Here is a 15,546-nt window from a genome sequence, read left to right on the forward strand (position 1 = left end):
TCTGCAGAGAAAAAAAAATGCTTTTCTGCACAAAACAGGGTGGTGCAAAACTTGAGAGTTTGGTCATGGTGGTTTTGAACTAGTTTTCTTTTGCAGATTTTTTCCCCCTTCTGTTTCTGCTTCTGCTTCAGTTGAGTGAGGCCAGGTGTGGTGATCTTGGCATTCCCAACAATGGCAGCCACCAATTCAGGGTCCGTGCACGCTTTCATTAGCTCCTTCTCACGGTTTGTGGCGTCAGCATTAGTGTACACAGCTGTTCTAGGGGTGTTGAATTCAAAACCTCATTACACCACATTTTTTTTTGTAAACATGATTACTAATGCAAAAATTGAGAAGTCCTTCCAGATAAGCAATTTCTTCCAGAAAATTTCACTACCGAAGGTACACATCTTCATTTGATTAATCTTGATCAAGTGTTGACTTGATTGCATAGATTTTATCAAAGTAACGATACGATACGAGGTGGGATATTAATTTGTTTTAGAGACAACAGTGTTAGAATCATAGAATACCTCTAAGAACCTGCAAACATCTTTAGCCATTTTCCACTCCTCATCTGATGGTTTATACTTGAAATTGATATCTTGCAACTTCAGCTCAATAAATATACCTTTAAATTCTGAAGCACAATCCAACATCAAGTAAATGTAATTCCATCTAGTTGTGGCCGTCTTTCACATGAAATTCTAACTTGCACAATTATGTCTTCAAAATGCTCTTTTGCTGACATGCTCTCACTTTTTCCTTTTTCTATGGGATGGACGGATGAAGAAATTGTCATGTTTTTATTTTCACACAAGTGTTGTACTTGTAAACTGGCATGCTATAATAGTACCCAATATTTAGATAGATTAAATCTACACTATAATTACAATGTAATAACTAACCGTGTAATTTGGTGTAATTTTTTAGATGTTGACTATAAATACTGAAAAATTGTTTGAAACATTTTTGTACGAATTCCATTCAGATATGTTAATATCGTTGTTGGTATTTATTATGACCACATAATATTATGTAAGCGCACAGATATTGTTGTAGTTTTCACCCAAAAGTATTCTAGGGTATCGTATCCACAAGGAACGTGTGTATAATCTAAGAACAAGATTCTTCCAAGGACAATAATTAAATGGTACCTCGAGGATATAGAGGATTCCTATGGGTTACTTATCTTAATTAAATTAAGGCAAAACTCTATCAATTGCTTCGGACACCGGCTTACCCCTGGTTTGCCAAGGAGACTCTGGCCTACAGTTCTATGGTGTATCCGAATGTGGAGGATTACAAAAGACGGACATAATTATCACCACCTGCCGCCTACCTCTAACCTAAACACCACATCTATGTTATTAATTACTATCCTAATCTTGAATCCTTATAGAAGATTAAGGTACTCTACCTAAGCAGAGCGATGAACCCGCAACAATGAGAATATATCTTATTAAAATAAGAAAAGTAAATACCAAAGGGGATCATGAATACTTATAAAATAAGCATTCGTCGAGGTACAAGATCGGAGAGAGTGTAGACATCTCTGGCACTCCTCCGAACTCCCTTGGAAGAATGCCGACATCTTCGGCACTCCTCCGAAACTCCCGGAGAAAACTCCGACATTTGGGGCACTCCTTTCAGAGCTTCCCTCACTCTTTCCTACTCTACTAGAGGAATGCCTAAATATATAAGTGAGTTGTACTCCACTTGTTGGTGCCAATTGGAAGTGAGGAGTGGAGGGGCTACTTATAGTGTGGAGATGGGTTGAGAAAGTGGAGATGCTAAGGGAATATTCTCCTCCAACTCCTCTCAAGCCTCCACATGTCCTCCAACCATCATTGGATAGAGGTTTAGTGCCTTGGGACATGTGCCACCGTCTTCAGGAGAGCGAGGAGGGACGCCACGTGGAAGCTGAGCGTGAGGGGGCCACCCCTGGTTCGTCCGAACCCTGGCTGAGTCCGTTCGCGTGGCCTTTCGTCTGGGTCACTGCCTGGTGGGTCCTCATAAGAGTGCATGGTGGTTGTCCTCAAATATGTTGATTTTACTATTATTTGTGAACCTTCCAATCTGTGTACTTGCGCCTGTTTGGCTAGAGGTATATTTCATCGCATGACGGGTGATTTTCATTCATATTTCACCTGCATACAAATATTCACCAAGACTTGTAGAAGTGGTTAGTAATAACCACTACCTTTAAGTTTGGTATTCCATTAGTTATTCTTTCGTTTGCTTTTATGCATGATTTGATGGTCGGATTCGGTACTTAAGGACCATCAATAATGGTATATGCCAGAGCTTGTTGTTTATGCAGACCCATAGTTTCTTAAAAACTATTACTCGTCACATTATTCATAGACCTACTAACAAGGGTTACATTTATTAAAGCCCAATATGCATCTACCTTGGTGAATTACTAGCCTGCCACATCTATACTATTATAAAAATTAATAATGTTTCCACTGGGTATTTTGGTACGTCACCGCCATTGTTGTATCTTATTTGATCTCTCGTTTGGTCTGTTGTGTATTGTACATCTCCGGCTCCCAGATACCATATCTTTTGTTCCCATATTATTCTTTCTTTCCAAATTCTAACTGCAGCCCAATGCCGAAGCCCATGTTTTTTTTTCTTTTAACATGTTTGTACCGCTCTAATTATTTCCTATTCAGTCCTGTTCTCATAGTCTGCTTCACACGATGGCAGGATCCCAAGCACCATACATCGTTCCCGGTCTCCGGCGCGCCAAATCTCGATACATCGTTCCCGGTCTCCGGCACGCCAAATCTCGACCTTGTCTCCTACCCGACGCTCCACCTGACTACCTCTGCCGCCAGCCTGCAGCGAGGAGAGAGCTAGAGGCAAGCCTGCTGTGATTGGATTGGTTGCTCGCTTGCTTTTTAGCCCAGGATCGATGCATATGTGTGCAGTAGGCCAGCAACATACTCTCTCTGTGCATCTCGATTCGCTGTTTGCTTTGTTTATCATTTTTCTATTTGTTGGTTTGTTCTTATTTTTTATTACCTCTCTATTTTTCATAGGAAAAAGGGGGAGATAATTTTCTTTTCCACGGGGAGAGGGTAATGAACCAGGTGGATTGGGGAATTGGGAATGTAGAACCGTGTCTCATGTGAAAAATGTTGAAATGAAAAACAAGAATGTTGAGGGTGATGAAAAACAAGAATGAAAAACGTTGAAATGATTTTAGAGCATTTCCTCTTCTTGGACACCCCCGTAAATACTTTTACTCCTACCATATACAATGAAACAGGCATTGTTTTAAGCCAGTTCATAAAAAAATAATTCCGACGAGTAGCATAAATTATGTTAATTTTACAATAATAAAATGACATATTATGTCAATATTGGGTTCTTTAAAACTGCTCAAAATTCTTAGAGAAAAAGAATACTTAATGTTGTAAGTTCTTAAAAAAAATACAATCATGCAAATGAGATAAATCCTTTATGCATCACAGTAAAACCCTCAAATGGTTGTGCCCTTTATGACTGAATCATAGATATAATAGGGCAAACAGTAAAGATAGTAGTATACATACATCACTGCTTTAATTTAATTTTAGAGCATTTCGTAATCTTCTGCAATCTTGCAACAATGTGGGGGGGGGGGGGGGGGGTTGTTGGGGATGGGTTCTAGTAGAGTAAAAATTTGTTTGAAAAAACTAGATGATGCCCCGCGCTTTGCTGCGGGATATATGATATATATTGGATAAATGATAAAATGATTTGGATTGAAATAATATGAAAATTATTTGAGAATGATGATTTAGCATGTGAATGTTTAGTTTTAGAATGAAATAAATTGTAGATATAATTACTATATGCTTGCATGTTGATGTGACATGCTTGCATGTAGGTTCTTAGGAGTGCTAATAAATACTATGCTTGCATATTGAGGTTTAGGTGTCTAGTGAGCATTAGCTTTGTAGAAAAAAAGGAAATGTTGACATGGCCTTACACTGTCCCAAAAATAATAAATATGATATGAAGAGTACATGCAGAACAAAACATAAGATAAATTAAACTTTTAAATAAAAAATAAAATAAATTCTGAAATAGTATTTCAATTCAAAATCTTTAAAAACTCAAACAAGGAATGTTGAAAGAAGAGTCCATCTAGGATACAACACGTGATTAATTGAAACTAGAAATAAAAAACAAAATGAGTTTCAAATTGGATTTTCAGTATGAAAGCCAAATAGATCATTAAAATAAGGATAAAAAATTAAATAACTAAAGATTGATATACAATTAATATATAAATATACAAAAGTCCATACCAATATATAGTTAATCTTCAAATATCCAAATGCAAGATCAATTGAAATATATGACAAAAAATAATTATGAAATTGGATTCAACACTAGTTCCATTTTTTTAAACTAAAGAAAATTCATAATTGACTAAAATTCATAAAATTATGGAATATTGAAAGAAATGACCATCTAGAACAAAACACAAGATTAACTAAAATTCAAAATAAAAAAATAAATTCATAATTGAATTTCAATATGAATTCCAAATAAACTAAAAAATCATAACAACTCGAATGAAAAACATAAAAAAAATAAATAAGTGAAGGCTGCATACCAAGAAGAATCTGTAGCAATACAATTAATCTTTAAATATCTGAAAAGTAAGATCAATCAAAATTCAGAGTAAAATAAAATTTATTCTGATAATGGATTTCAACACTAGACCAAATAAACATTAAAATGTCACTAAAAGTGAGGAAAATATAATTAATAAATGGAAATATGAAAGAAAATGGCATGTAGAACCCAACACGAGATTAATTAAAACTTGAAAAAAAAACAAATTCCAAAATTAGATTTTTGTTACGAATTCCAAAATACTTAAACAATCATAAACATTCAAAGTAAAAATATAATAAATAAATTAAAAAGGGAAGACTCCATATCAAAGAAGAATACATAGCAAAATACAATCTACAAAATTTCACCACAAGGGATGCAGTGGCGGCAACAACTGGTGGGACTTCTAGCGTAATCCCGACAATTGAAAGTTTTGGTTTTGTTAGGCACCAATAAAAATAAAGAAAATAGATGGCGTGGGTTGACGAGTGGAGAGGCGACAAAACAGAGGGTGGTGTGCTATGAGGGAGTGAGACAAAGAGCAACAAATGAGTAAAGTGGCGGGGATGGTGTCTGAGAATTATAAAAAGGAACTCCAACAATAATAAGGTACGATTTTATAATGTACCAACCATAACAAAGATGAGACGTGGCTGGGCAGGCGAACAAGGGAATGGACGACTAAGGGGTAGGGAAGATGATAGTTGCCATGGGAGAGCGAGCTGAGAGCTGGCAAATAACAATAAAGAGAGCGGACTGTAAAGGTTTAGTGTGGCAACAATTGATGGCATATCTTGAAAACTAACATAACCTCAATGACGATTAGATTAGATTTTCAAAATCCCAATGATGGTAACGAGGAGCGGCGACTGGTAGACTGTAAAGCAGTATGGTCAATCGCGGTCACGGCGGTCGACAGGACTTCTAGAAAGTAAAAAAGAAGGAATGCACACGACGATCAAATTTTCGATTTTTAAAATCCCACCAGCAAAGAGGAAGGAGGGGGTCAAGCATAAAGAAGTAGGGTAGTTGTGGTTGACGAAATTTCTAAAAGTTATGAAAATGGAACTTGACAAGACAATAAACTCTAAGACTATACGGAGGTTGAATTGAAGCCGTGGCGGTCCAAGCAAAAATAAATAGGCAAGAGCTCGTGTGACTGCTTAAGGACCATAAAATATGAAATTTGATGATAATAAGGTTTAATTTTTTAATATCAAAGGTTACAAGATAACTAATAATTTCTTTTTAAAATAATGTGTAAAAAATATATATAATTTTGTAGGGTGCTAGCGTATACTCCCTCCGTACTCGTAAAGGAAGTCGTTTAGGACAATGTTTAACTCAAACCTTGGAAATATAAATCATGAATAACTCTCAAGTTGTTGAGTTTGAAAATGTAAAAATTATATAAATAGATCTGTCTTAAAAAATACTTTCATAAAATTATACATATATCACTTTTCAATAAATATTTTTATATAAACAAAAAGTCAAAGTTGTGTTTTAGAGACCGTGTCGTTGTCCAAAACGAGTTTTCTTTACGAGTACGGAGGGAGTACCACTCTACTAGTTTAATAAAAAAAATTAAACGCCTTTTCTAGTATTTTATATTGGTTATTATTACCAAGACTAACCAAACAATTTAACGACCGTAGACCTCCCTTTTTTCCTTTATCTAGCACTGAGACTTTACAACTGAACTTCGAGAAGCGTCAAATCTTTTAATCAAAAAAAAATTCTTGGGTTCACCTCCTTTTTTTAAAAAAGGCTTTAATTTAATCGCCACGATGGACCTAGTATTCGGTTTAGCACATAATCTAGGCTTTAAAGAAAAGATTTGGTCGTGTAATCCAAAAAGGTCTCCCCCCCTACTCCATCGGCCTTTCCGTCTCCACAAGCTTCTTCCCTCCTTCCTTCGTCTTCCCCCTTCTCCACTTCCCCCATTCCATTCCATTCCTTTCCTTTCTCTCTCCTCCCCCTCGCGCCATTAAGGCTCCAGAGCTTTCTCCCTCTTCACTTGGGGGGGGACTGGAAGAAGAGGAGGAGCTCGGCTCGAGGCCCCAAGAATCGAGTTCGTCGGAGGCGGCGGATGCCGGAGAGGTCCGAGCTGGGGCGGCAGCTCCCGCTGAGAGGGCCCCTCAAGGCACTGGAGGCCGACATCCACCATGCCAACACCATGTGAGCGCTCTCTCTCCCCCGTGTGTTGTTTCCGCACGATTTCTGCTGGGTTTGGGTGGGGGATTAGGATGAGCGGGCGCTCGTGGTGAATTCGGAGGAAACGAAACTGTTGTGATGGAGAAGTCCCCCCCGATTTCGGAAACCGCAGTAATTCAAGAACGCAAGATTGGAGAGTACGGCGTTTCAGGGGGGGGGGGGGGGGGCGGTTTCGCGCGATTCCTGCGGGAATCTTCGTTGGGCGGGAGGGTAATTCGGGAAGTTCACCCAGGTAAGTCGTGGGACTGCGCCGTCCGAAATTCGTGTTGAGGGTTACTGTTGATTTTGAACTGGCCCTTGCTAGGTTCTTTGCCTCTACAAGCATATACCCTATTACCCTGTGGTTGAAGTGAGCTCTCAGTGTGGTGCTGTGTTGTGAGAGTAATGGATTAGAGCAATTGTAGTGTGTTCACGAATCAGTTTAGTTGTGAAGAACCCTATTATAGCAAATTGATTTTTTGCTTCCTGGCCAAAAAAAGTGGAAATTTCTTCTGTGTCCTAGGATGATAAGTCAACCTGGAGTCCAGAAATTACTCATCAATAACTTCAATTGTCAATCATTTACTATGATAAGGGCCGCCTCTTGCTACTGTTTAGTGGTAGTAACAAGTTTTGAGGTGGGGACTGAGTGTAATAGGTCAAAAACAAACTATACATCTACAACTTACTATCACGAATTTTTCTTTGCGAATGTGTTCATTTATCCATTTCGTGACATTTTTGTGTTGGATTAATGATAAGAGTTAATTGGATCCGTGCCATTACAAAATTGTCCATTTGAGAAAATACCACTACTATTCGTGAAACCTGCTACATGCCATTGCAATTTTCTAAAATCCGAACCATGCCATTGCCATCGGGTTTTCTATTAATATCATCTTCCATCGTGTCTACTGTCAATGTCATGCCCGTCTTCAATCTCCAGCCACCGTCGGGAGTTGATACCGGCGGGTTATCATCAGGGCGTGACAGGAACTTCCACCATCTCCTCGTTGACTTGCTCTTGCGCTCGCACACGCACACATCGCTCTTGCTCTGTTGCCTCGACTTGCGAGCGTAGAGTGCCGCCACTCGGCAGGCGCATTGTGTGGCTGGATGGATCCGGTTGGTGTGTCGATCTGCTTGTCGGGTGGATGGTTTGCCGGTTTCGATCTGATTGAGGTGCTACATGTGGATTGGATGGTCGTCGCTGCCGCTGCATTACTGCATTAGTAGTAGCGCCATGGCTCTCGCGCGCCGACACCATTGCTGCTGTTCGATTGGTGTCAGTACGGGAGGTGAGGCGGATTCCTCACTGCTCATGCTGTTCATGTGGTGATGTGCATGTGTGGTTCAATGGGTTCGGGTTGTTGGGATGAGCGAGGAGCAGGGATTGATTCATTGTGCTGCGCTGTTGCTACTGCTGCTGCTGGAACACGTTGGAGATGCAGCCGGGAGGTAGAATGGCTGGCAGGAACTCGATGTCTGGCCATGGAGATGACGAGTTAAGGCGTGATAGTTGGTGATGATTCGGGGTCCTATTGAAGGGGGATTTGTGTGGGAATGGCAGAGGAAGTGAGGGAGTAATTCCCCTCTGTCAATTCGGAACGAGAATGGCCGAGAGAGTCGAATTGGAGGAGGTGCCACACTAGGGTTTTAATGGGGAGAGAGGATGCAGTGGCTGGAGGTTGAAGAAGGGCCTGACGAGTGGACCTGACCTTGACGGTAGCGGTGATGGTAGCAGAAAACCCAGCGGCAATGACATGGTTCGAATTTTAGAAAATTGCAATGGCATGTAACAGGTTTCATGAATAGTAATGGTACTTTTCTAAATCGGTAGTTATGTAATGGCATGGATCCAATTAATCCTAATGATAATGGGTTGGTCGTTGTTGATTTACGACTTGTTTCCAAATTTCAGGGCTAATGCTATCCAGAGGAACTATGGTGGAGCATGTGTGCAGATGAGGTTGTCGTGCAGCTCACTGGCGCCATTCTTTCTTTACCTCATCCAGTGGCTGGATTGTGGCTGCTGTTATGCTCTTCCCAGTTATCTAGGCCTTTTTCACATTCTCATTTGCAAGGTACCACTGAAGTATGGATGTATGTATCTTTGTACAAGAAAGTATGGTTGCTTGCATTTATGGGCTTGTTCAGCTGTCATTTTTGTGGCTGCAGCTGTCATTAGTAGCCATGGCTGTGCGCTCAGCCACACACACTAGACACAGAGGATGCTGCAGCCATAAAAATCACAGCCAAATAGCCCCTCTATGTTTTATGACTTGCAGTTGTATAAGAGGTTTGGTTTCATATATCATATGTCTAATTGTTTGTATGTACAGGTTTATGCAGATGGAGATAGCTCAGTATCAACGTATGAAAGGCGTGCAAGCCTTAGAGAATTCTATGGTAATCTGTAACATTCATGTAATATGTAATTCGTAAAAGTCTAATTTGGAATCATAGCCTTAAACAATCTCTGCCTTCCAGCGATCATCTACCCTATCCTTCAACAGCTTGAGGGTAGTTTGATTGAGAGGGACCTGAAAGGGAAAGGGCGATGTAAAGACATAGTGAGTAGGAAGCGGCTCGAAGATTGGAGGAAGCTTTGTAACAAGGATGTGGAAAGGGAGGATGAATGTGGGATTTGCATGGAGACATGCACCAAGATGGTTCTGCCTAATTGCAGTCATGCAATGTGCATAAAATGCTACAGGGACTGGTAAATAGTATTTTCACAACTTAATTGCACTTATTGACAGTAGCAACCTGCTTGCAATTTGGTACATATTCTGAGCCTTTCTTTTCTGAACTATGCAGTCAAAGGATGTATGTATGTATGTATGTATGTATGTGTATGTATTGTATACATAGACATATCTCTGGCTTCTGTTGATATCTTTGTTGTCATACAGGTTGACTTAATTTTGGTTTGTTCTTCTTGTAGGTATAGAAGATCAGAGTCTTGCCCTTTCTGCCGAGGAAGCCTTAAACGAATTCGCTCAAGAGACCTGTGGGTGCTCACAAATTACAATGATGTGGTTGATCCTGTAACTCTAGAAAGAGAAAATGTGAGGCATTTCTACAGTTATATTGATAGTTTGCCTCTTATACTTCCAGATAATATTTTCTTCTTCTACTATGATTACCTACTCTAATCTGGAAACACCACAAGTTGTGTGTGTGAAATTATGAAAGCGGAGAAAGCCATTTGTAGATTTTTCTTTGTTAGAGCTTAGAAGGATGGTCTTTCCACCTCTGACAAAACACCTTTTACTTTAGTGTAGCTGCATAACACTTCTAAAGCAACTGTAAATAAAATCTGCAGGTGAAGTTCATTGTATTGCTCATGGTCTCTTTGTTATGATGGACACTTCGCAGTATCTGTATATACATATCAATGCATCGAGTTACTTGATAAAACCATGCTAGACTGGCCAACCTAAAGGCCTGCTTGGAACACATAATTATTCTCTCTTAACAACTACTCCATCCTAAAAGAAATCCAATCCTAACTACGATGACCCACAGTTATAAATGAAAATAACAATGCGGTGCACTGATTTGTTGAGTTGAGAAGTTCAGTTTAAGGGGGTTTTATATTTCGATAAATATCCAGTACCGAATTAGCTCCGTTTTCATATTGGATAGTATTCGATTTTGTTTTCATATCAGGTTGAAAAACTGGATAGTACTCTGTTTTGTTTCCATTCGATTCTGATTCAGAAAAAAAAAAAAGAAACGGAACTGTAGAGGTGGTTTCCGAGCCGTTTTCATACATGTTGCCAACTGCACCCAACTGCTGCTCGGACCAAAGGAATAACGAGGTCGGACCTAACTTAGTCGGCATGTACTGACCGGGGATCATTTATCTGATCAGGTTAGTTGCTCAAGATAGTTATTCGAATAGAGTTTAGGGCTACTATGATTTTGAAATTTTTACATTTTGGTCCTTTTTGAAAACTTATTTTACAAAAAGACCCCTGGAAAAACTTAAACCGGAAATGGTTCTTTTTGGCAGCCATAGTGGCTGGCGCTGTCCCCCCAACATGGCGGCGCCAGCCACAATGGCGCCGCGCCCGTGCCACCGTGGCACTATGGCTGTCGTGGCGATGCTGAATAGGCAGAAGGGGGGCGCCAGCCACCCTGGCGCTGCCCCGCATATGACGGCGCCAGCATGGCTGCCGCGCCCCTCCTCTGTGGGCCGCGACCTTAAACCCCGTGGGCCCTACCACCCTTCTCCTCCCCACTCCCATTTTCGCCCAAGTCCTAGCCCGAGCAGCGAGCTGCTGTTCTTCTCCCTCTCTCTCCTCCTCATCTCTCTACCTCAAATCCACTCGCTCGAGGCAGAAGGCCGAGGAGGGGGGGGGGGGGGGGGCGAGGGGGGCAGGGGGCGGCGCCAGCCTCTCGCCCGAGGCAGAAGGCCGAGGAGACCGGGGGAGGGCAGCACCAGCCTTCCTGGCGCCGTGCTAGGGGGCGGCGCCAGTGTGATTGGTGCCCTCTTTTGCCACGTCACCCTTACACGTCGGCCCTATTGCCACGGTGGCACGGGCACGGCGCCAGCCACTCTAGCGCCCCAAAAGGGACCATTCCTGGTTTAAGTTTTTCCAGGGGTCTATTTGTAAAATAAGTTTTCAAAAAGGACAAAAATGTAAAAGTTTCAGTACTATGATTGTAGAAAATTTGGAGGCTGCTAGGGATCGGACGTCTGATCTCGTGGAAATCATCGGACGGTGTTGCACCATGTTGTTGAGGGATGTTTCACATGTTTCATCTCCTAGTAAAAATTGTTTCAATAAAAATGTTCCAAATGTTTCACTAGCAGATAAAATTGTTTCAGTGCTTGAGCAAAATTGTTTCAACCAAATCAATAGTCAAACGTACTAATTGAAACACAAAAAATCGATGTATGTAACAATGAATCAAAAAGTTTCACTAGCAGAGAAAAAATGTTTCAGTGCTTAAGCAAAATTGTTTCAATCAAATAAATAGTCAAACATCCTGATTGCAACACCAAGAATTGATGTATGCAACAATGAATCAAAATGGAACGAAACAAATTAATAGAATAAAGTGCAACAAAATTCCGGCCAACGGAATCAAGCGACCGGCACAGGGAGACAAGCGAGGTGAGGTGATGGTGTAGATGACAACGAGGCAAGGAGCGAGACGGCGACGGACACGGCCCACGTCCCTGGCGCGACGGTGCCTGCCGTGTTGGCCATCACCGGCACGGGAGCAGGGGCAAGGCTGCCCTGCTCGACAGCCTCCTCCTCCATCACCCTCACGGCCGCCGTATGGCCACCGACGACGATGGGGAGGCCGCTGTGTGGCTTCCAGCGAGGTCCAGCGCCTCTTCCTATCCCACGTCACCCTGCCTCCCATCGCCGCTGCTGTGTGGCCGCCGACGGCGACGGGGAAGGCTGCCGACGACGATGGAGAAGGCCACCATGGTGAATGAGGAGGTAGCTAGGAGAGAGAGCTAGTATGAGAGGGTGAAGCTTTGAGGAGAGAGATGGAGTAAGATAGAAGAAAGAGATAAAGGAAGTAATGTGCGGTGGAGAAGGTTGCTGTGTGTTTGGATAAGAATGAGTGCGTCCGATATTTTGATGTCTTCGGACGTCCATCAGAAAGCATTTTCGAGAAAATATAAGTAATCCCTACACGTACACCTACCTACTGAGAATACCGCATTTGTAACCGTAAAAAAGATTAGAATGCTCTTAACACGGGACAAGAGGCCAAGCAAATAAGGATCTGGCGTATCTGAACTGGTTATGATTAAAAGATTGTTCGTTCGTTTCCTTATAGTTCTATTTTCTAAATAAGTGGGCACTCAAAGAGACACGGTGACCAGCTTTTTATGCATTGCTACCACCACACGAGAGGTTGAGCTCTGAGCTCTGCTGCCACGCGGGGACCTTGTTTGTGCCACCTTACTGTGGATATAAGAAGCGCCTGGAAGGGGACAAAGAGAGGGTTGGTGTGACGAAGTACCCCTCACATGTGGGTCCTAAATAATGTTTTAATTTTTTCTACCATCACTGAAATGTGAGGCTCACTAGCTTTTTTTCTCTAGCCTCTAGGATCATGTAAGTACCATGTAGAACGAAACCATCGTCCAAACCGCTCAGGAAGAAAAAAAATTGATTTTGATAATTTAAGAAGGCTTCATGTCTAGTTTTATTTGCACAACGAAACAATTTTTTTATTATTAATTTATTACATAGAAGACCGTTATAACTTAACCAATATAACCCAAAAAACCTATTCTTTAGATAGAATACAATGGTAACTTTAAAAACTTACTCTGTCAGAAAAAAACCAACCTATGAATGGATGAGACACTTACTAGTACAAAGAATCTAGACAATTACTAGAAAATATCACATCCGCTTCTAGATTGATTTTTTTAAGACGAGTACAACCTAACATCGCATGGATCATGTCATCCAATTGGTGAGCACACGCGAACACCATGGACAAACGCCTGAGCTCAAGATAAAAAACAGAGGTCGAAACAGAGCAAGAACAGAGGACGACAGAGGTTGTGCTGCCAAAACTGCACAACAATTTCACTATTTACGGTATCAAAACATACTCCATCACGGCCATGGAATCCAGTTCATGCCGCACAACGTGGACACGCTCCAGCGTGGACTTTGCCTCGAGCAGCCGAAACAGAATGGCAATGCGATTTTAATTGGATGGTGTCTATGGCATTAACTATATTGCCATATAGGTCTTTTAGCTTATGTAGCACTATATTAATTAAGAGAGAGAGTGAAAAGAGGAAGAAATTAGGTCTCATGCAAGACATAGCTTCAACACGAGAACCTACGCACTAGACACTATCAAGTTTTGCATTGGGAGAGAATAATATCTTTATAATAATAGATAAAGAATAAATATGATTGGTAGAGAAAAGAGATGATGTATTTATTAATGACCTATTTTAATAAACCATGGGTTGTGGAGTGTAGTTTCTATTATGATGTCTTATTGATATAACACAACAGACACTGCTACTTATAGAAACTGTCGGTTGGTACTGCCCGTAGCAGACGAAGTCATCCAATAAGCTGATATTTCGGACTCCACAAATCTAAATATGGATCAATAATTACGGTCACGCTAATAAACGCGCAACGCTTTGATTAGAAAAGCGAGCGCCTCTGAGAGCACTCAACCCCCACGTTTTCCGTTCTTTTCCACCTCATCCACGTTTTCTGTTTCCTGCCATCCCGTGTTTTCTTTTTTCTTTTTTCCATCCCGCACATTCTACCCTTCTCTGTTCCGGTCCAGTAAAAAATTTACACCACAAGTTTTGACCCACTAAAAAATTACCCCGCAACCGTTCTCTGTTCTGGCCTAGTAAAAATAGGAACAGTAAAAATATTATCCCTCAAGTCTTCTCTGTTCCAGCCTAGTAAAACAATTACCCTGCTTTTTGGCATGTACCCGTTACTCGTTCAAGCCCAGTAAGTAAATTACACTGCGATTATATCAGGTGAAAAGCACGCTTATTGTTAAGTAAAAAGTTTATTCTCCTGGTGTAAAAAAAAAGTTTATTCTCCTGATTATTATATTGTCGTTCCACATCTACTTTCGACTTGTAGTAATTCTTTTACTAAACCCATAATTACTCATGCCTCTACTTACATCTTTTTGTTAAACTGTAATTCCGACAAATGAAATGTTAGTAATTATTTTACTAACAAGTCATTTTTATATTTTAGTAATACATTTAGTTCCATTTGCCATTTTGATTTGGCTCCACAACTGACAACTTTTTACACGGAATACACAAACAGTATAAAGAAAACATTATAGACGCAACCATTCGATAGAAAAGGAAAAAAAAGAAAATTAAAACTGGCCGCTAGGTCTAGAATTCAGGCCGGACAAACACCAGTGAGATGAAACTAGAGGAAGCGTCGACGGATAAGCGGGCTGGGATGGGGGCATGGGGCACCGGCAGAGCAACAGGGGACGCGATGAACAAGGCCGCCTGGACTAGCAGCCGGGACAGCAGATCCGCAACGAGGTACTGCTGGTGGAAGAATCTGCCAAGGATGAAATGCCACTTCGCCTCTCCGAACAGCACTCATGGACTGCAACGGCCTGATAGTCGCTGGTTTCCGCTCAGAATCGCCGCGTGGTGGTTCCAAAAGCTCGCATGCCACCGCATCGGTCCATATCCGGCGACTCCTTCTGCCGGTCGCTGTTGTGATCCGCTCGATACACTCACCATAAGAACTGCACGGCAGCCGTGCGGGGATGGCGACCTCCACCGTGGGTGCACCTCCCCCGTCATCGCTAGTTCCTCACACCCACGACTGCAAGAGCAGCTCGGATCTGCCCGTTTTCGGCCGTGGTAGAGTAAGACCCGACCGCTCTGACCTCGGAAGGTGTCGGATCAGGTGGGTGGCTGCGCCGTTACCCTGAGAGAAGGCGGAGCTCCGACCATGGGGAGGAAGCAGATGTAGGCAACGGTTGCCACATGAGGGAGATGGTATCCTCACCAGTGTTGGAATGACCCTTGGTGCTGTTGCTGCTTCATCGTTGGTTTCCAGGACGGCACAGAGGAGCGGCAAGGCAGTGCATCGCCGTCCTCGAGGAGACGCCGGGGATCTTGCCTAAGGACGCTTTGCTTCTTCCAGCAAGGACACTGCCCCTCACCTCCCGTGGAATGCACCTTGCTACGCAGCATTGCCGACCGAAGCACAACACCTGAACACCACGCCG

General features: G+C 41.9%; 1 protein-coding gene across 1 annotated transcript; it reads left to right on the forward strand.

Annotated features, from left to right (window-relative positions):
• Positions 1-6,477: 6,477 nt before the first annotated feature.
• LOC127778513 (E3 ubiquitin-protein ligase AIRP2-like) lies at positions 6,478-10,141 on the forward strand. Its single transcript, XM_052305133.1, has 5 exons — positions 6,478-6,783; positions 8,720-8,882; positions 9,141-9,207; positions 9,289-9,520; positions 9,746-10,141. Exons 1-5 carry the CDS (start codon positions 6,695-6,697, stop codon positions 9,954-9,956), a joined length of 762 nt encoding a protein of 253 aa, XP_052161093.1. The 5' UTR covers positions 6,478-6,694; the 3' UTR covers positions 9,957-10,141.
• Positions 10,142-15,546: the final 5,405 nt, after the last annotated feature.

The sequence above is a fragment of the Oryza glaberrima genome, chromosome 7 (assembly GCF_000147395.1).
Source record: "Oryza glaberrima chromosome 7, OglaRS2, whole genome shotgun sequence".
NCBI lineage: Eukaryota > Viridiplantae > Streptophyta > Magnoliopsida > Poales > Poaceae > Oryza > Oryza glaberrima.